General features: G+C 41.1%; 1 protein-coding gene across 1 annotated transcript in view; it reads right to left on the reverse strand.

Moving 5' to 3' along the window:
• gart (phosphoribosylglycinamide formyltransferase) overlaps nucleotides 1-24,628 on the reverse strand; it is a 63,771-nt gene that overhangs the window by 13,745 nt on the left and 25,398 nt on the right. The window contains exons 11-16 of the mRNA XM_079812337.1: nucleotides 13,491-13,725; nucleotides 10,090-10,184; nucleotides 7,214-7,323; nucleotides 5,548-5,746; nucleotides 2,675-2,926; nucleotides 1,628-1,780 (exon numbers count right to left, since the gene is read on the reverse strand). Of these exons, the coding sequence (XP_079668463.1) occupies nucleotides 1,628-1,780; nucleotides 2,675-2,926; nucleotides 5,548-5,746; nucleotides 7,214-7,323; nucleotides 10,090-10,184; nucleotides 13,491-13,725 (1,044 nt within the window). The remainder of the gene's footprint in view (nucleotides 1-1,627; nucleotides 1,781-2,674; nucleotides 2,927-5,547; nucleotides 5,747-7,213; nucleotides 7,324-10,089; nucleotides 10,185-13,490; nucleotides 13,726-24,628) is intronic.

A 24,628-nucleotide genomic window follows, 5' to 3' on the forward strand; every position in this document is an offset into this window, starting at 1 on the left:
CACACACACACACACACACACACGTTACAGCAGAGCTATACAATCATTAACTGATAAATATATAATACAAAAAAATATACATTAAATAAATAAATGTCAAATTTAGGACACATTTTTACAACCTCAGAATAAAGTGTTTTGAATCTTTGTTTTAATGAAATTGTAAAAAATTATACATGGTCTTCATTTCAAACTTCATATACTGAAAGCAGGAATATTATCATATTAATATGAAATCATAATAAATTCAGTGACTTTTATTTTGCCTTTTTATTGTAAAAAAATATATATACTTAATTTTTTTATCACTTTATTTCATAATTATAATAATAATAATAATGCAGTTTATCATAATAATAATTATATGAGATCATAAAAAATAACATTACTTAATTTATTATTTTATTTTGCACATTCAAATGCGAAAATTCAAATTCTTTTTATTTAAGTTTTAATTACAAACTGTAACTTGTTCTTGCTCTCTCTCTGATTGACTTATGCAGTTCATCATCATCATAATTTTATGAGATCAAAATTAATTCAGCAATTTTTTTTTATTTTGCACATTTGATTATAAAAAAAGATACATTTTAAGTATTAAAAAATATGTATAATTATTTGATCATTTATTGCAAATTTAATGACATACCGTGACTCATTCTTGCTCTCAGTGATTAATATATGCAGTTTATTATCATAATTTTATGAGATCAGAATAAATTCAGTTTGTGTATTTTTTTATTTTGCATATTAAATAGAATTATTATTTTTATTTCAATGTTGTCATTATAATAATTTTATGAGAACAGAAAATAAATTCAGTAATCAGTTTTTTTATAGTTGTTTTTATAAGACTTTATTAAATGTGTTATTATTTTATTAATTTTTTTATTTTAATTACAAACTGTGACTCATTCTCACTCTCAGTAATGGATATATACAGTTTATTATTATAATCATTATATGAGATCAGAATTAATTCAGCGATTGTTGCATATTTGATGGTTAAAAAACATATAATTTTAATAATTTTTATTGCAAATATAAATGACTTATTCTTGCTCTCAGTGATTAATACATGCAGTTTATTATTATAATTTTATGAGATCAGAATAAATTCAGTTTGTGTATTTTTTTATTTTGCATTTTAAATAGAATTTTTATCATTTTTATTTTAATGTCATCATAATAATTTTATGAGAACAGAAAATAAATTCAGTAACCAGTTTTTTTAATAGTTTTTTTTTATAAGACTTTTAAAAAATGTATTATTTTATTATTTTTTTTATTTTAATTACAAACTGTGACTTATTCTCACTCTCAGAGATGGATATATACAGTTTATTATTATAATAATCATATGAGATCAGAATTAATTCAGTGATTGTTGCATATTTGATGGTAAAAAAAACTGATAATTTTAATTATTTTTATTGCAAATATAAATGACTTATTCTTGCCCTCAGTGATTAATATATGCAGTTTATTATTATATTCTTGCCCTCAGTGATTAATATATGCAGTTTATTATTATAGTTTTATGAGATCAGAATAAATTTAATAAATGTGCTATTAAATTAATTAGATTAAATGTTTTATTGTGTATTTTGCTGCGGCTGCTGCTCACCCAGGTCCACTGCCAGCTCCGGCGGGAGAACGCGAGGGATGTTCTCCAGGAGTCCGCCTCCGGTGATGTGGGCGTAGGCCTTCACGGCTCCGCTGCGCAGGATTGGCTGGAGCAGGCGGCTGTAGATCTTGGTGGGCGTGAGCAGCACATCACCTTCAAACCACAGCACATGTGAGGACTCATGAACACCGCTCCGGAGAGCAAGTGAAGCCTGACTACGGTTGGGAATCGTGAGAAATTTTACGGTTCTGGTTCTGCCTAACGATTCCGGTTCCATTAAAATTATTAAAGGGTTAGTTCACCCAAAAATGAAAATAAGACTAGATAGTGATCAGTTTAAATCTGATGGCTCTGAAAGGCCTCCATTGGCTCAATGGCACGGTTCACCCTCAAGACCCTTAAAAGACACTAAAGACGTCGTTACAAAGTCCATCTCACTACAGTGGCTCTACAATAACTTTATGAATCGACGAGAATAGTTTTTGTGCGCAAAAAACCCTAAATAACGACTTATATAGTGATGACGATTTCAAAACACGGCATCATGAAGCTTCGAAGCGTTATGAATCAGTGAGTCGATTCATGATTCGGATTCGACTCACTGATGGGTTTTTTTGCGCACAAAAACTATTCTCGTCACTCCATAAAGTTATTGTAGAACCACTGTAGTGAGATGGACTTTGTAACGACGTCTTTAGTAGCTTTTAAGGGTCTTGAGAGTGAACCGTGCATTGAGCCAATGCCTTTCAGAGCCATCAGATTTACACTAAAATATCTTCATTTGTGTCTGAAGATGAACGGAGGTCTGACGGGTGTCCAACGACATGAGGGTGAGTAATTAATGACAGAATTTACCTTTTTGGGAGAACTAAACCCTTTAATAGTAATTCAGTTTTTAGAGGAATTAAAGGATACACTCCCAGCGCTTCGCTCACACATTGCACCAGAACCGTTGTCGGAACCGAAACTTCGCGCTTGTTTTTCAAAAATCAGTATCGGTTCTGCATAAGAACCGGTTCTCGGTCCCCAACCGTACTGGTGACGTACCCACAGTCTGCCCGGGCTGGCCGAAGGGAGCGGGCGATCCGCACTGGAGGCCGGCCCGCTCCAGGACCCGGCGCACGAGGCTAAAGCCGTTGCTGTGGAGCCCAGAGGAGGCCACCCCGATCAGCAGATCTCCCTCCGTGATGTCCTTGAGTCTGGGCAGGACCGCCCCGCGCTCCACGGCCCCCACGCAGAAGCCCGCCAGATCGTACTCACCGGGGCCATACACACCGGGCATCTCCGCCGTCTCTCCTCCTGAACACACACACACCAGTGTTCATTTTGACAGTGTAATGGTGCGTTCACACCGGACGCGATTCGCGCGAGTGATTTACATGTTAAGTCAATGCAGAGACGCGAAATGGCATTCTGCGGCGCGAAGGACGCGAATTGAGCGGTTTGAACGCGCGATTCGCGCGAAACGCTCAAGTTGAAAAATCTGAACTTTGGCGGATATTCACGCTGCGTTAACCAATCAGGAGCTTGCTCTAGTAGTGACAACAATGAGGAGAAAATCTGTATATTAATATCTGGTTCAGACAATATGATTATCACTGTGATAACATTAAATGACATGAAACACAAACCCAGTCTCTTTTTGTTAAATGCAAGTTTATGTTTGATCAATAATACAAAAGTATAAGTAATGTATAACAAGCTATACATGAAATAAAGCAAACAATTAAGTCAAACATTCAAAGTCAGTGCTAGTCGGCTAACGTTACAACTGCAACGTACAGTTATAGCCTAAAAATATAAAGTAATGAAACTTGTCTTTGCCCTCAGCCTAAACGATTTGCCAGGGAACAAATTATAGATCCATGAGACCAAAGATCGTCCGTTACAAGACGAATTATAGCTGGAAACACCACAGAGACATCAGAGCCAGCGGCAGACGGCAGAAGGACTGGCCGAGGAAAGGTTGCCCTCGCTGGGGTTAATGAGCGCCGCTGATCCACTGGAGCTCACAACTCCGAAAGCACCAGATAAAATGTTCAAATAGGCACTGTTTATGTAAATAAACCACAGATTTGAGCTTTAAACAACTACATTATCGACTGAAAAAGTCTTAAAACTACGTTTTGTCACACATTAACAGTAGATATGAACAAAAAAAAAAGACATGTAAACACAGCCCATGTCAGCCATTTCTCAACGAGACGAGCTGCTGGCGGAAGCCCATGAGGCGAATTCGCATCTGTTGTGCAGTGAATGTCACACGCGAGTAAACTCAAAATGTACACACGTCCACCTTCGCGCGATTAGCGCGAATTATTTGCGCGAATCGCGTCCGGTGTGAATGCCACATAAGATTACAAATTTATACATTGTTATATCTAGGTTGCAATGTAATAGAATATAACAAAACATTATCTATATTTGTGTTTTACATTTTGAAGTAAACTTCTAAGGAGATTACGTCAGGCCGTGTAAGTGTTTGAGACATTCAGTCTTTTGTCTTTATGCACTTCCTGACTATTTACCATGACAAGTTTAGAGCAATACTGCCTGAGTGATTGGATCAGCATCTCTGCATTTGAGTGACACTGTCATGCTGATTGAATCTGGACGGGTCACACTGTTATGTCTACGGTGTGTCCTTTACCTACACAACATGTGCATTGCTTTGTTTGAGTGTCTCCTCCCCTGCTGTATAACCCCTCCCCCTGAAATGTAGATAAATTGCATTATTTTGTACTGTTAAATTAGACTGTTTTCGCACAGAGAGTTCTCATTAAAAGAATAACTTCTGTTTGATCCCGAAGTCTCCTGGTCTTCATCTTCTGAGTTTCCTACACTTTAGAAGATAAAAGTTCACAACAACAGCAAATTTGGATTAAGTTTTAGTCGTAGTCTTTTGACTAAAATGCCATTTAGTTTTAGTCATATTATAGTCACCTGAATTGTTTTTAGTTTTAGTCGACTAAATATCATAAGATTTTAGTCTAATCTACAGTAGAATTAGTCGAATATAATCTAATGAGTTTAGTTCAATTGTAATACATTAATTATTTAAGCTTTACATAACCGACCGTCACTTCAACTGACATTTTGACATTATTTTGTTTTTGATATAAAAAATACACGAAAAAGCTCAATTCACTATATCTATATTATCTATATAGTTTTTATAACTTTGTATTTCTGTTTTAGTCAGTAGGCCATATCAGGTTAAGCTAAAGCTTCAAATACGTTTTTTTATATTTCAGGTAACATTTATTTAATTTCAAGTAATGACGATTTTTTAATGGTTTTATTGAACTATTATAACCCTGATACTTTATTGAATATGTGTCAAATCCTGACTATAAATTAAATGGGAATGAAATTAAATACAGTTTATTGTGTAAGCAAATACTAATATATAATGCGTGACTTTTAAATTATAAACAAGCTGGAAATACACCAGGACTCTTATTTTGAAATGTCTGCGCCTCTGTTGCAGTTGCATTAGCTCATTCAAGTTCAGGAGATAAAATATGCATTTTTACAACCGTCTAAAGCATATTACTATATAAACATCATAAAGTAAACACTGTCATTATTCATCAGCATTAGTTCATAAACACTGGTCTGGCATAAATGTGTGTTATTGATGATTGAGCCGCTCTGGAGCTGGATTGGGTTCTGACTGGATCTCTTCTCTAATCGACCCTCACTCACATTTTCGTCTCGTTTTTATTTGTTGACGAAAATGACAGTAAGTTTTGGTCATAGTTTTTGTCATCCAACACTAGTTTTTATTTAGTTATCGTCTCGTTTTCGTCAGTGAAAAAAGGTCGTTGATGAAAATTATTCGTCAACGAAATTAACACTGACACACACATTGTTTTATTATATATTTAGATGGTAAAGCGTGACTGAAATGCACTGACCAATCAGAGCACAGCCGGCCGTCTGACAGGCGTCTGCGATGCCACCGATGACCGCAGACGCCACACACACATCCAGACGACCACAGGAGAAGTAATCGAGGAAGAACAGCGGCTCCGCCCCCTGAGCCAGGACGTCATTCACACACATGGCCACCAGATCCTGTCCCAGAGTGCTGTGCACACCACACGCCTGAGCGATCTACAACACACACACACAGTTTTTTTTGTGAAATGTGAGGACATTCCATAGGCGTAATGGTTTTCATACCGTACAAACCGTATTTTCTATCCCCTTACACTGACCCTGCCCCTAAACCTACCCATCACACACACACACACACACACACACACTGCCCCTAAACCTACCCATCACACACACACACACACACACACACACACACACACACACACTGCCCCTTAACCTACCCATCACACACACACACACACACACACACACACACACACACACACACACACTGCCCCTAAACCTACCATCACACACACACACACACACACACACACACACTGCCCCTAAAGCTACCCATCACACACACACACACACACACACACACACACTGCCCTTGCCCCTAAACCTACCCATCACACACACACACTGCCCTTGCCCCTAAACCTACCCATCACACACACACACTGCCCCTGCACCTACCCATCACACACACACACACACTGCCCCTGCCCCTAAACCTACCCATCACACACACACACACACACTGCCCCTAAACCTACCCATCACACACACACACACACACTGCCCCTGCCCCTAAACCTACCCATCACACACACACACACACACACACACACTGCCCCTGCCCCTAAACCTACCCATCACACACACACACACACACACACACACACACACACACACACTGCTCCTGCCCCTAAACCTACCCATCACACACACACACACACACACTGCCCCTGCCTCTAAACCTACCCATCACACACACACACACACACACACACACACACACTGCCCCTGCCTCTAAACCTACCCATCACACACACACACACACACACTGCCCCTAAACCTACCCATCACACACACACACACACACACACACACACACACACTGCCCCTAAACCTACCCATCTCACACACACACACACACACACACTGCCCCTAAACCTACCCATCTCACACACACACACACACACACACACACTGCCCCTAAACCTACCCATCTCACACACACACACACACACACACACACACTGCCCCTAAACCTACCCATCTCACACACACACACACACACACACACACTACCCCTAAACCTACCCATCACACACACACACACACACACACACACTGCCCCTAAACCTACCCATCTCACACACACACACACACACACACACACTGCCCCTAAACCTACCCATCTCACACACACACACACACACACTGCCCCTGCCCCTAAACCTAACCCTCACAGGAGACTGTGCAGTTCACTTTCTGTGAAAAAAACCTCATTCTGTGATTTATAAGCATTTTGAAAAGTGAGGACATGGGGAACGTCCTCATATTTCACCCTCTTTTTGTAATACCCATGTCATTATACACATTTGTGTCCTGATATTTCACAAAAACATGCCCACACACACATCGGCTGGTGAGGATGAGGACGATCACTGAAGCGTCCGCTCGCTCTACCTTGAGTTTGGTTCCCACTCCGTCTGTCCCGGACACCAGGATGGGGTCGACGAATCCTGCAGCCTTCAGGTCAAACAGCCCCGCGAACCCACCGAGCTCCGCATTACACCCTGAACACACACACACACACACACACACACACACACACACACACACACACACACACACACACACACACACACACACACACACACACACACACACACACACACACACACACACACACACACACACACACACACACACACACACACACACAGTTTCATGTCTGTCCTTGTTATTGTTCAACTGGTCGAGGCTGATAGAAAGTCATTAGTAATCCGACACTTTGTAGAGAGAGTAATTACTACAGTATCTAATCACTGATGATGATGCAAGTAACGACTTTTTTTTTTACTTACCCAACACTGGTTGTGAGACACACACACACTCTAACAGTAATGACCTATTTTCACCCCTGTGTGTAATGCAGTGTTAATTTTGAAAGCAAATTTTGATTTAGTTTTAGTCATATTATAGTCACCTGGGGCCGGTTGCATAAACCGTTAAGACTAGTCTTACAAGTTAGACATAATTTTTTTTCTTTAAGACTGTTCATAACTTTTTAAAATCAGTTACATAAAAACATAGACTGGCCTAATTTTATATGAAAGGTAAGACTGAATGCCACTTTCCGAACTGCTAGTGGCTCATACTAGATCTTAAGACACTGTCTTAACATAATGGCTAAGTTTATGCAACTGGCTGAATTGTTTTTAGTTTTAGTCTAGTTTTAGTCGACTAAATCTACTGTATATTTAGTCTCCTAAAATCTAATGAGTTTAGTTAAATTGTAATACATGAAGCATTTAAGCTCCATTTAATTTTGACATCATTTTGTTTTTTGAAAGAGAGCTCAATTCACTTTTATTTTTTGTTTTTTTTAAACATCTATATAGTTTTTATAACTTTGTATTTCTTTTAGTTAGTAGGCCATATCAGGTAAAGCTAAAGCTTCAAATAAGTTTTTTTATTTATTTATTTTTAATTTCAGTTAACATTTATTTAATTTCAAGTAATAATTTTTTTTTTATGGTTTTAGTTAACTATTATAACCCTGATACTTTATTGAATGTGTGTCAAATACTGGTCTTTCCTCCTGACTATAAATTAAATGGGAATTAAATGAAATACAGTTTATTGTGGAAGCAAAAACGAATATATAATGCGTGACTTTTAAATTATAAACAAGCTGGAAATACACCAGGACTCTTATTTTGAAATATCTGCGCCTCTGTTGCAGTTGCATTAGCTCATTCAAGTTCAGGAGATAAAATATGCATTTTTACAACCGTCTAAAACATATTACTATATAAACATCGTAAAGTAAACACTGTCATTATTCATCAGCATTAGTTCATAAACACTGGTCTGGCATAAATGTGTGTTATTGATGATTGAGCCGCTCTGGAGCTGGATTGGGTTCTGACTGGATCTCTTCTCTAATCGTCCCTCACTCACATTTTCGTCTCGTTTTAATTTGTTGACGAAAATGACAGTAAGTTTTGGTCATAGTTTTAGTCATCCAACACTAGTTTTTATTTAGTTATCGTCTCGTTTTCGTCAGTGAAACAAGGTCGTTGACGAAAATTATGACGAAAATTATTTGTCAACGAAATGAACAGTGGTGTGATGTGGGCACAGGAGTGATCTGTGATGAGTAGGGTTGGGTATCGTTTGGGTTTTTTTCGATTCCGGTGCCAAACCGATACTTTTAAAACGGTTCCGGTGCCTAAACGGTGCCTGAACCGATACTTTTTTTTTTTTTTTAAATGGCCACAAAACGAGGTGGATGACATTAAATGGCTTTTTTTATTTTTATTTAAATTGAACCATTTATTAAAAGTTTAATGTATACTTAAATGTATGAATATAAATAAATACAAAACACAATTTGCTTATTTACAAATTATAATTGACGTATTTACAAATTCACAGTAAAACCACCTAACCCAACTACAACAGGCCTAATATAACTCTAAATAACAGTTACAGTAATAACAGCAGTTAGCCTAGTCTGTATTCTTGGTATGCTGCTAACCAGCTTCCAGCTTCAGCTTTATTTTGAAATATGATCATATTCTCTGGCTAAATATTTTAGAACGCATCGCCTTAATGTTTCCATGGCGACGCGTCATGTTTCTCACATGACACACAGCAGCCGCCATAGCGCTGACAGCTCAGCTGTCTCGGGTTTATTTAGCTTTTTCTTTTTATTCAAAATATTCACAAACGTCTTAACTGTGGCACAAACTATCTGATGTTCAAATGTGTGAGTGAATGTGTGTTAGTTGATCTATAAAGCGCAATGCGCGGCGCCATGTTAGTTTGCGCCTCAGAATCGGATCTGTCAGATTTACAACACTTGAGTTCATTCTCGTCTCACGAAATACATGAAAGTAAGTGATCAGTGAACTGGAAGAAGAATAGAGTAAACTATACAGTTACTGTATAATGTGCATGTATCTGATGTGAATAAAACACGTAACGTTAGTCAAATTATAACTGTCTGAAAGGATGGTCATTGCCGCTTTCATAGACATCAGTGTGTGTTTTTTGCTAGTAGCTACTTATGAGCATTTAAATGTCTGAAACCTGAAATAAACATGATGTGGTTGAAAACACTGAATAGTTGTCATGAGTTGTGATGTGACCAGCGCTGAGCGTCTGTCTCTGGCTCAGCCAAAGCGCGAAAGCACGTTTGAATTTTGGCACCGAAATGAGGAACCGAAATCTGCGTTCTGATTCGGTCCGGTACATACCGGTTATATAAGTACCGGTGCCATATTGGAACCGGATTTCGGTACCCAACCCTAGTGATGAGGCTGAGGACGCACCTGGTCGAGATGTGGCTTTGGCCAGAGGTTTGATCAGGTCCACGAGTCGGTTTCCCTCAGCAATGTCCACGCCACTGTCTCTGTACGTCAGTCCTCTGTGGAGCGACACACACACACACACACACACACACGTTCCAGTGTTAAAGGCACAGTATGTAAGACTTCTGGATTCAAATATCCAAACACCACTAGAGCGGTGTTATACAGGGCTCCAGACTAACTTTTTTCACTAGGAGCACAGTGGCCCCCAACTGAAAATTTTAGGGGCACAACCCGAAATTTTAGGGGCGCACACCGTAAATCAACATGCTAACCAAATCTACAAATTTCCACTGTATTACTAATAGGGATCGGTATCGTTAAGGTTTTAATGGTATTATTACTCTTACCCATACTGCTTATCGATCCGGTACTTTAACAGTATTCTTACCGGTTCTTTTTATTATACTTTATTTTTATTTTTTTTATAAAAAAAAAAAAAACATAATTAAGAACATAATTAACATGGCTTTATAATCTGAAAAATAAAATATCTATAAGAAACCGCAAAGTTTGAACAAAAATATAAAACATCTATGTGTAAATGGACCAGAGTGCCGGCATTTGGAAGGTCTGCTAACATTAATATTACAGTAAAGAACAAACCTACAAAGACATCTAATAAAGTAATGAAATGTAAAATAACACTGCATAGTTTTCACTGTATAAATTGATAGATTAATGCTTATAAAAGCTAAAGTTATTAACTCAAGAGATGCGAATATTTTCTCTTTGCCTCTTGTTTGATTCGAATGAATGGCTCAATCGTCAGCAGGTTTATTAGACGCTGCCCCTTTAAGACCGATCGAATGTAGAACTAATAATATCATATTCTCCTATTTCTCCAAACTATTTATGCCCATTTAAGATATAAACTGTTAAAATAACTACTCTCCAATCCGGTCATTTTGACACCGGCTATTTGTTGTTTATTTGATGGTTTAGACGCACACACGAAGCCTAAAATATAAAGTGCAAGTCGGTCCATTTCGCAGCACACACACATAAGCCGCCTTGATGTTGGAAACAGCGTCTCTTGCGCGGATTATTGTGCATTTAATAGCTCTTTATTATCAAACACATCCCGCAGTTTAGCAACAGTAGAGACTGCAGTTTACAACAATCACTGAATCTGACGTTTAGTTTAGGTTTAGTGAGAAATGACAGCGCAGCTGTGAAGGGAAGAATGAGCTCGACGGAACACGGCTATAGGAATAGTTTTTACCTCATACCATCTTTTTATAATTCTTGGAAGCCAAAATCGAAAATAAAATTAGATTAATATCACAGCACAACCCTAAAGTTTAAGCAGACTAAACTTTTGTTTAGTTCTCGTCACTCATTAAAGCTGACTGTGGTGTTGTGTTCGCTGTAGCTCCACGTGAGAGAGCTCGCCCGCTTTCTCTCTTCTGCATTGCGAATGGCAAAAATGCATCACGGATAAATGGTTTAATATTATCTCATATAGAAACGGCTGGCAAAGATAGAATTTGCCAGACATAACGTCTATCAATTATAATTAGTAAGTGTATTTTCTTAATTTCTCCAGTACCGACAGCTGGCAAATTTACTGTTCGCACATGTGCGACTGGATGTAAAATTCAGTCGCACACTCTCAAATTTTAGTCGCAAAATGCGACCATTTAGTCGCACTCTGGAGCCCTGTTATATATGGTGCTGACTTGTCGTGTTTTATTAGACAGTGTTTGGATCATTGATGGACAGAAACTCCTCATTGTTCTCCAGCTCAACACAGTTAGTCTGATTGTGTAAATCTGCTGTTGTTGATTTTACCGCTTAATATGATCTCGCTCACTGCAGTGTGAACAAGTGTCTCATAGTAGCGCAGAGCCAACATTAGAACATCACTTTAACACACTCACATGTGTGTGATAAGATAAAACAGCGCTGGGTTACACACACACACACACACACACACACACACACACACACACGAGCGGAAGAAGCGGAAGCGCTCGCGGCAGAATAAAAGCTCCGCCCACTCAAGAGTCAAGACACGCCTTTGAGTTGAAGAAGAGACGGAAAATTATATATTGTGCCTTTAAATAAATTAAAAAAATAAATAAAAACACATATACATACATATATATATATATATATATATATATATATATATATAAATACATATTATATTTAAAAAATATATATGTTTAAAAAGCATAATTATCATAAAATATTGTTCAATAATTTAAATATAAAACAATAAATTATATATAAAATACAAATAAAATATTAAATAAATAAAAAATATTAAATAAAAACATTAAATAAATTTTTTTGTAAATTTAATGCAAAATAAAATATAACAATAAATAAATACATAAAATAAATTAATTATTATTGAACAATATTTTATGATAATTATTCCATTCCATTAATAAGATTAATACATATTATAAATATTATATTTTAACATATGTTTAAAAAGCATAATTATCATTAAATATTGTTAAAACAATTTAAAAAATAAAAATAATTGTATAAATAAAATACAAAATAAAATATTAAATAAATAAAAAATATTAAATAAAAAATTTGTAAATTAAATGCAAAATAAAATATTAAAAAATTAAAAAATAAATAAAATAAATTAATTATTATTGAACAATATTTTATGATAATTATTCCATTCCATTAATAAGATTAATACATATTTTAATTATATTTTAACATATGTTTAAAAAGCATAATTATCATAAAATTTTGTTCAAAAATTAAATAAAAAAAATAAATAATTGTATATATAAAATAGAAAATAAAATATTAAATAAATAAAAAATATTAAATAAAAACATATTAAATAAAACAGTGTGTAAATTAAATGCAAAATAAAATATAACAAAATAAATAAATAAATAAAATTAATTAATTATTATTTAACAATATTTTATGATAATTATTCCATTCAATTAATAAGATTAATACATATTTTAATTATTTTTTAATATGTTTAAAAAGCATAATTATCATTAAATATTGGTAAAACATTTGAAAATAAAAAAAATTATATATATATATATATATATATATATATAATATAAAAACTAAATATTAAATAAAAAATTAATTATAAATTAAATGTAAAATAAAATATATCACAAAATAAATAAATAAATTATATATACAAAATTAAATATGAAATAAAATAACAATATTAAATAAACAATTAATTAATTGTAAAAAAATTAAATGTAAAAATAAAAAATATAAAATAAAAATATGAAAAAAAAAAAAAAATAATAATTTATAAAATGAAAATATATAATTGAATTATATTAAATAAATAAAAAAATAAAATGTGAGGTAAAGGTAGTTAGTTGTGGTGATGTGCGGACACACACCTGGTGCGGGTGAGGTATGTGATGGCGCGGTGGCCGATGTCGAGCCGGTAAACAGCGTCAGGGAAGCGGATCGCGGCCACGGCTTCGTTAGCGCAGCGTAAAGCGCTCTGAAGGGTGGGGCGCACCGCGGTGACCGTTAGGACACGCCCACCACTCGTGATAACTCCGCCCCCTTCCTTCAGCGCCGTGCCCGCGTGGAACACCTGAACGCCCATCTCTGACACCTGAGACAAACCTGAAGAAAACAGATTCACTCAGCTGACCTCAGAACAGCTGGACCACAACACTCACACACTAACTGAAGAACAGCTGGACCACAACACTCACACACTAACTGAAGAACAGCTGGACCACAACACTCACACACTCACTGAAGAACAGCTGGACCACAACACTCACACACTAACTGAAGAACAGCTGGACCACACACTCACACACTAACTGAAGAACAGCTGGACCACAACACTCACACACTAACTGAAGAACAGCTGGACCACAACACTCACACACTAACTGAAGAACAGCTGGACCACAACACTCACACACTAACTGAAGAACAGCTGGACCACAACACTCACACACTAACTGAAGAACAGCTGGACCACAACACTCACACACTCACTGAAGAACAGCTGGACCACAACACTCACACACTAACTGAAGAACAGCTGGACCACAACACTCACACACTAACTGAAGAACAGCTGGACCACAACACTCACACACTCACTGAAGAACAGCTGGACCACAACACTCACACACTAACTGAAGAACAGCTGGACCACAACACTCACACACTCACTGAAGAACAGCTGGACCACAACACTCACACACTAACTGAAGAACAGCTGGACCACACACTCACACACTAACTGAAGAACAGCTGGACCACAACACTCACACACTAACTGAAGAACAGCTGGACCACACACTCACACACTAACTGAAGAACAGCTGGACCACAACACTCACACACTAACTGAAGAACAGCTGGACCACAACACTCACACACTCACTGAAGAACAGCTGGACCACAACACTCACACACTAACTGAAGAACAGCTGGACCACAACACTCACACACTCACTGAAGAACAGCTGGACCACAACACTCACACACTAACTGAAGAACAGCTGGACCACAACACTCACACACTAACTGAAGAACAGCTGGACCACAACACTCACACACTCACTGAAGAACAGCTGGACCACAACACTCACACACTAACTGAAGAACAGCTGGACCACAACACTCACACACTCACTGAAGAACAGCTGGACCACAACACTCACACACTAACTGAAGAACAGCTGGACCACACACTCACACACTAACTGAAGAACAGCTGGACCACAACACTCACACACTAACTGAAGAACAGCTGGACCACAACACTCACACACTAACTGAAGAACAGCTGGACCACAACACTCACACACTAACTGAAGAACAGCTGGACCACAACACTCACACACTCACTGAAGAACAGCTGGACCACAACACTCACACACTAACTGAAGAACAGCTGGACCACAACACTCACACACTAACTGAAGAACAGCTGGACCACAACACTCACACACTAACTGAAGAACAGCTGGACCACAACACTCACACACTAACTGAAGAACAGCTGGACCACAACACTCACACACTAACTGAAGAACAGCTGGACCACAACACTCACACACTAACTGAAGAACAGCTGGACCACAACACTCACACACTAACTGAAGAACAGCTGGACCACAACACTCACACACTTACTGAAGAACAGCTGGACCACAACACTCACACACTAACTGAAGAACAGCTGGACCACAACACTCACACACTAACTGAAGAACAGCTGGACCACAACACTCACACACTAACTGAAGAACAGCTGGACCACAACACTCACACACTAACTGAAGAACAGCTGGACCACAACACTCACACACTAACTGAAGAACAGCTGGACCACAACACTCACACACTAACTGAAGAACAGCTGGACCACAACACTCACACACTAACTCAGAACAGCTGGACCACAACACTCACACACTTACTGAAGAACAGCTGGACCACAACACTCACACACTAACTGAAGAACAGCTGGACCACACACTCACACACTAACTGAAGAACAGCTGGACCACAACACTCACACACTAACTGAAGAACAGCTGGACCACAACACTCACACACTTACTGAAGAACAGCTGGACCACACACTCACACACTAACTGAAGAACAGCTGGACCACAACACTCACACACTAACTGAAGAACAGCTGGACCACAACACTCACACACTAACTGAAGAACAGCTGGACCACAACACTCACACACTAACTGAAGAACAGCTGGACCACAACACTCACACACTAACTGAAGAACAGCTGGACCACAACACTCACACACTAACTGAAGAACAGCTGGACCACAACACTCACACACTAACTGAAGAACAGCTGGACCACAACACTCACACACTAACTGAAGAACAGCTGGACCACAACACTCACACACTAACTGAAGAACAGCTGGACCACAACACTCACACACTAACTGAAGAACAGCTGGACCACAACACTCACACACTAACCTCAGAACAGCTGGACCACAACACTCACACACTTACTGAAGAACAGCTGGACCACAACACTCACACACTAACTGAAGAACAGCTGGACCACAACACTCACACACTAACTGAAGAACAGCTGGACCACAACACTCACACACTAACTGAAGAACAGCTGGACCACAACACTCACACACTAACTGAAGAACAGCTGGACCACAACACTCACACACTAACTGAAGAACAGCTGGACCACAACACTCACACACTAACTGAAGAACAGCTGGACCACAACACTCACACACTTACTGAAGAACAGCTGGACCACAACACTCACACACTTACTGAAGAACAGCTGGACCACAACACTCACACACTAACTCAAGAACAGCTGGACCACAACACTCACACACTCACTGAAGAACAGCTGGACCACAACACTCACACACTAACTGAAGAACAGCTGGACCACAACACTCACACACTAACTGAAGAACAGCTGGACCACAACACTCACACACTAACTGAAGAACAGCTGGACCACACACTCACACACTAACTGAAGAACAGCTGGACCACAACACTCACACACTAACCTCAGAACAGCTGGACCACAACACTCACACACTAACTGAAGAACAGCTGGACCACAACACTCACACACTAACTGAAGAACAGCTGGACCACAACACTCACACACTAACCTCAGAACAGCTGGACCACAACACTCACACACTAACTGAAGAACAGCTGGACCACAACACTCACACACTAACTGAAGAACAGCTGGACCACAACACTCACACACTAACTGAAGAACAGCTGGACCACAACACTCACACACTAACTGAAGAACAGCTGGACCACAACACTCACACACTAACTGAAGAACAGCTGGACCACAACACACACACTAACTGAAGAACAGCTGGACCACAACACTCACACACTAACTGAAGAACAGCTGGACCACAACACTCACACACTAACTGAAGAACAGCTGGACCACAACACCACACACTAACTGAAGAACAGCTGGACCACAACACTCACACACTAACTGAAGAACAGCTGGACCACAACACTCACACACTAACTGAAGAACAGCTGGACCACAACACTCACACACTAACTGAAGAACAGCTGGACCACAACACTCACACACTAACTGAAGAACAGCTGGACCACAACACTCACACACTAACTGAAGAACAGCTGGACCACACACTCACACACTAACTGAAGAACAGCTGGACCACAACACTCACACACTAACTGAAGAACAGCTGGACCACAACACTCACACACTAACTGAAGAACAGCTGGACCACAACACTCACACACTAACTGAAGAACAGCTGGACCACAACACTCACACACTAACTGAAGAACAGCTGGACCACAACACTCACACACTAACTGAAGAACAGCTGGACCACAACACTCACACACTAACTGAAGAACAGCTGGACCACAACACTCACACACTAACTGAAGAACAGCTGGACCACAACACTCACACACTAACTGAAGAACAGCTGGACCACAACACTCACACACTAACTGAAGAACAGCTGGACCACAACACTCACACACTAACTGAAGAACAGCTGGACCACAACACTCACACACTAACTGAAGAACAGCTGGACCACAACACTCACACACTAACTGAAGAACAGCTGGACCACAACACTCACACACTAACTGAAGAACAGCTGGACCACAACACTCACACACTCACTGAAGAACAGCTGGACCACAACACTCACACACTAACTGAAGAACAGCTGGACCACAACACTCACACACTAACTGAAGAACAGCTGGACCACAACACTCACACACTAACTGAAGAACAGCTGGACCACAACACTCACACACTAACTGAAGAACAGCTGGACCACAACACTCACACACTAACTGAAGAACAGCTGGACCACAACACTCACACACTAACTGAAGAACAGCTGGACCACAACACTCACACACTAACTGAAGAACAGCTGGACCACAACACTCACACACTAACTGAAGAACAGCTGGACCACAACACTCACACACTAACTGAAGAACAGCTGGACCACACACTCACACACTAACTGAAGAACAGCTGGACCACAACACTCACACACTAACTGAAGAACAGCTGGACCACAACACTCACACACTAACTGAAGAACAGCTGGACCACAACACTCACACACTAACTGAAGAACAGCTGGACCACAACACTCACACACTAACTGAAGAACAGCTGGACCACAACACTCACACACTAACAGAAGAACAGCTGGACCACAACACTCACACACTTACTGAAGAACAGCTGGACCACAACACTCACACACTCACTGAAGAACAGCTGGACCACAACACTCACACACTAACTGAAGAACAGCTGGACCACAACACTCACACACTAACTGAAGAACAGCTGGACCACAACACTCACACACTAACTGAAGAACAGCTGGACCACAACACTCACACACTAACAGAAGAACAGCTGGACCACAACACTCACACACTCACTGAAGAACAGCTGGACCACAACACTCACACACTAACTGAAGAACAGCTGGACCACAACACTCACACACTAACTGAAGAACAGCTGGACCACAACACTCACACACTAACTGAAGAACAGCTGGACCACAACACTCACACACTAACTGAAGAACAGCTGGACCACAACACTCACACACTCACTGAAGAACAGCTGGACCACAACACTCACACACTAACTGAAGAACAGCTGGACCACAACACTCACACACTAACTGAAGAACAGCTGGACCACAACACTCACACACTAACTGAAGAACAGCTGGACCACAACACTCACACACTAACTGAAGAACAGCTGGACCACAACACTCACACACTAACTGAAGAACAGCTGGACCACAACACTCACACACTAACTGAAGAACAGCTGGACCACAACACTCACACACTAACTGAAGAACAGCTGGACCACAACACTCACACACTAACTGAAGAACAGCTGGACCACAACACTCACACACTAACTGAAGAACAGCTGGACCACAACACTCACACACTCACTGAAGAACAGCTGGACCACAACACTCACACACTAACTGAAGAACAGCTGGACCACAACACTCACACACTAACTGAAGAACAGCTGGACCACAACACTCACACACTAACTGAAGAACAGCTGGACCACAACACTCACACACTAACTGAAGAACAGCTGGACCACAACACTCACACACTAACTGAAGAACAGCTGGACCACAACACTCACACACTAACTGAAGAACAGCTGGACCACAACACTCACACACTAACTGAAGAACAGCTGGACCACAACACTCACACACTAACTGAAGAACAGCTGGACCACAACACTCACACACTCACTGAAGAACAGCTGGACCACAACACTCACACACTAACTGAAGAACAGCTGGACCACAACACTCACACACTAACTGAAGAACAGCTGGACCACAACACTCACACACTAACTGAAGAACAGCTGGACCACAACACTCACACACTAACTGAAGAACAGCTGGACCACAACACTCACACACTAACTGAAGAACAGCTGGACCACAACACTCACACACTAACTGAAGAACAGCTGGACCACAACACTCACACACTAACTGAAGAACAGCTGGACCACAACACTCACACACTAACTGAAGAACAGCTGGACCACAACACTCACACACTAACTGAAGAACAGCTGGACCACAACACTCACACACTAACTGAAGAACAGCTGGACCACAACACTCACACACTAACTGAAGAACAGCTGGACCACAACACTCACACACTAACTGAAGAACAGCTGGACCACAACACTCACACACTAACTGAAGAACAGCTGGACCACAACACTCACACACTAACTGAAGAACAGCTGGACCACAACACTCACACACTAACTGAAGAACAGCTGGACCACAACACTCACACACTAACTGAAGAACAGCTGGACCACAACACACACACACTAACTGAAGAACAGCTGGACCACAACACTCACACACTAACTGAAGAACAGCTGGACCACAACACTCACACACTAACTGAAGAACAGCTGGACCACAACACTCACACACTAACTGAAGAACAGCTGGACCACAACACTCACACACTAACTGAAGAACAGCTGGACCACACACTCACACACTAACTGAAGAACAGCTGGACCACACACTCACACACTAACTGAAGAACAGCTGGACCACAACACTCACACACTAACTGAAGAACAGCTGGACCACAACACTCACACACTAACTGAAGAACAGCTGGACCACACACTCACACACTAACTGAAGAACAGCTGGACCACAACACTCACACACTAACTGAAGAACAGCTGGACCACAACACTCACACACTAACTGAAGAACAGCTGGACCACAACACTCACACACTAACTGAAGAACAGCTGGACCACAACACTCACACACTAACTGAAGAACAGCTGGACCACAACACTCACACACTAACTGAAGAACAGCTGGACCACAACACTCACACACTAACTGAAGAACAGCTGGACCACAACACTCACACACTAACTGAAGAACAGCTGGACCACAACACTCACACACTAACTGAAGAACAGCTGGACCACAACACACACACACTAACTGAAGAACAGCTGGACCACAACACTCACACACTAACTGAAGAACAGCTGGACCACAACACTCACACACTAACTGAAGAACAGCTGGACCACAACACTCACACACTAACTGAAGAACAGCTGGACCACAACACTCACACACTAACTGAAGAACAGCTGGACCACACACTCACACACTAACTGAAGAACAGCTGGACCACACACTCACACACTAACTGAAGAACAGCTGGACCACAACACTTACACACTAACTGAAGAACAGCTGGACCACAACACTCACACACTAACTGAAGAACAGCTGGACCACAACACTCACACACTAACTGAAGAACAGCTGGACCACAACACTCACACACTAACTGAAGAACAGCTGGACCACAACACTCACACACTAACTGAAGAACAGCTGGACCACAACACTCACACACTAACTGAAGAACAGCTGGACCACAACACTCACACACTAACTGAAGAACAGCTGGACCACAACACTCACACACTAACTGAAGAACAGCTGGACCACAACACTCACACACTAACTGAAGAACAGCTGGACCACAACACTCACACACTAACTGAAGAACAGCTGGACCACAACACTCACACACTAACTGAAGAACAGCTGGACCACAACACTCACACACTCACTGAAGAACAGCTGGACCACAACACTCACACACTAACTGAAGAACAGCTGGACCACAACACTCACACACTAACTGAAGAACAGCTGGACCACAACACTCACACACTAACTGAAGAACAGCTGGACCACAACACTCACACACTAACTGAAGAACAGCTGGACCACAACACTCACACACTAACTGAAGAACAGCTGGACCACAACACTCACACACTAACTGAAGAACAGCTGGACCACAACACTCACACACTAACTGAAGAACAGCTGGACCACAACACTCACACACTAACTGAAGAACAGCTGGACCACAACACTCACACACTAACTGAAGAACAGCTGGACCACAACACACACACTAACTGAAGAACAGCTGGACCACAACACTCACACACTAACTGAAGAACAGCTGGACCACAACACACACACACTAACTGAAGAACAGCTGGACCACAACACACACACACTAACTGAAGAACAGCTGGACCACAACACTCACACACTAACTGAAGAACAGCTGGACCACAACACTCACACACTAACTGAAGAACAGCTGGACCACAACACTCACACACTAACTGAAGAACAGCTGGACCACAACACTCACACACTAACTGAAGAACAGCTGGACCACAACACTCACACACTAACTGAAGAACAGCTGGACCACAACACTCACACACTAACTGAAGAACAGCTGGACCACAACACTCACACACTAACTGAAGAACAGCTGGACCACAACACTCACACACTAACTGAAGAACAGCTGGACCACAACACTCACACACTAACTGAAGAACAGCTGGACCACAACACTCACACACTAACTGAAGAACAGCTGGACCACAACACTCACACACTAACTGAAGAACAGCTGGACCACAACACTCACACACTAACTGAAGAACAGCTGGACCACAACACTCACACACTCACTGAAGAACAGCTGGACCACAACACTCACACACTAACTGAAGAACAGCTGGACCACAACACTCACACACTAACTGAAGAACAGCTGGACCACAACACTCACACACTAACTGAAGAACAGCTGGACCACAACACTCACACACTAACTGAAGAACAGCTGGACCACAACACTCACACACTAACTGAAGAACAGCTGGACCACAACACTCACACACTAACTGAAGAACAGCTGGACCACAACACTCACACACTAACTGAAGAACAGCTGGACCACAACACTCACACACTAACTGAAGAACAGCTGGACCACAACACTCACACACTAACTGAAGAACAGCTGGACCACAACACTCACACACTAACTGAAGAACAGCTGGACCACAACACACACACACTAACTGAAGAACAGCTGGACCACAACACACACACACTAACTGAAGAACAGCTGGACCACAACACTCACACACTCACTGAAGAACAGCTGGACCACAACACTCACACACTAACTGAAGAACAGCTGGACCACAACACTCACACACTAACTGAAGAACAGCTGGACCACAACACTCACACACTAACTGAAGAACAGCTGGACCACAACACTCACACACTAACTGAAGAACAGCTGGACCACAACACTCACACACTAACTGAAGAACAGCTGGACCACAACACTCACACACTAACTGAAGAACAGCTGGACCACAACACTCACACACTAACTGAAGAACAGCTGGACCACAACACTCACACACTAACTGAAGAACAGCTGGACCACACACTCACACACTAACTGAAGAACAGCTGGACCACAACACTCACACACTAACTGAAGAACAGCTGGACCACAACACTCACACACTAACTGAAGAACAGCTGGACCACAACACTCACACACTAACTGAAGAACAGCTGGACCACAACACTCACACACTAACTGAAGAACAGCTGGACCACAACACTCACACACTAACTGAAGAACAGCTGGACCACAACACTCACACACTAACTGAAGAACAGCTGGACCACAACACTCACACACTAACTGAAGAACAGCTGGACCACAACACTCACACACTAACTGAAGAACAGCTGGACCACAACACTCACACACTAACTGAAGAACAGCTGGACCACAACACTCACACACTAACTGAAGAACAGCTGGACCACAACACTCACACACTAACTGAAGAACAGCTGGACCACAACACACACACACTAACTGAAGAACAGCTGGACCACAACACTCACACACTCACTGAAGAACAGCTGGACCACAACACTCACACACTAACTGAAGAACAGCTGGACCACAACACTCACACACTAACTGAAGAACAGCTGGACCACAACACTCACACACTAACTGAAGAACAGCTGGACCACAACACTCACACACTAACTGAAGAACAGCTGGACCACAACACTCACACACTAACTGAAGAACAGCTGGACCACAACACTCACACACTAACTGAAGAACAGCTGGACCACAACACTCACACACTAACTGAAGAACAGCTGGACCACAACACTCACACACTAACTGAAGAACAGCTGGACCACAACACTCACACACTAACTGAAGAACAGCTGGACCACAACACTCACACACTAACTGAAGAACAGCTGGACCACAACACTCACACACTAACTGAAGAACAGCTGGACCACAACACACACACACTAACTGAAGAACAGCTGGACCACAACACTCACACACTAACTGAAGAACAGCTGGACCACAACACTCACACACTAACTGAAGAACAGCTGGACCACAACACTCACACACTAACTGAAGAACAGCTGGACCACAACACTCACACACTAACTGAAGAACAGCTGGACCACAACACTCACACACTAACTGAAGAACAGCTGGACCACAACACTCACACACTAACTGAAGAACAGCTGGACCACAACACTCACACACTAACTGAAGAACAGCTGGACCACAACACTCACACACTAACTGAAGAACAGCTGGACCACAACACTCACACACTAACTGAAGAACAGCTGGACCACAACACTCACACACTAACTGAAGAACAGCTGGACCACAACACACACACACTAACTGAAGAACAGCTGGACCACAACACTCACACACTAACTGAAGAACAGCTGGACCACAACACTCACACACTAACTGAAGAACAGCTGGACCACAACACACACACACTAACTGAAGAACAGCTGGACCACAACACTCACACACTAACTGAAGAACAGCTTGACCACAACACACACACACTAACTGAAGAACAGCTGGACCACAACACTCACACACTAACTGAAGAACAGCTGGACCACAACAC

Source organism: Gobio gobio (genome assembly GCF_949357685.1).
Source record: "Gobio gobio genome assembly, chromosome: 3".
NCBI lineage: Eukaryota > Metazoa > Chordata > Actinopteri > Cypriniformes > Gobionidae > Gobio > Gobio gobio.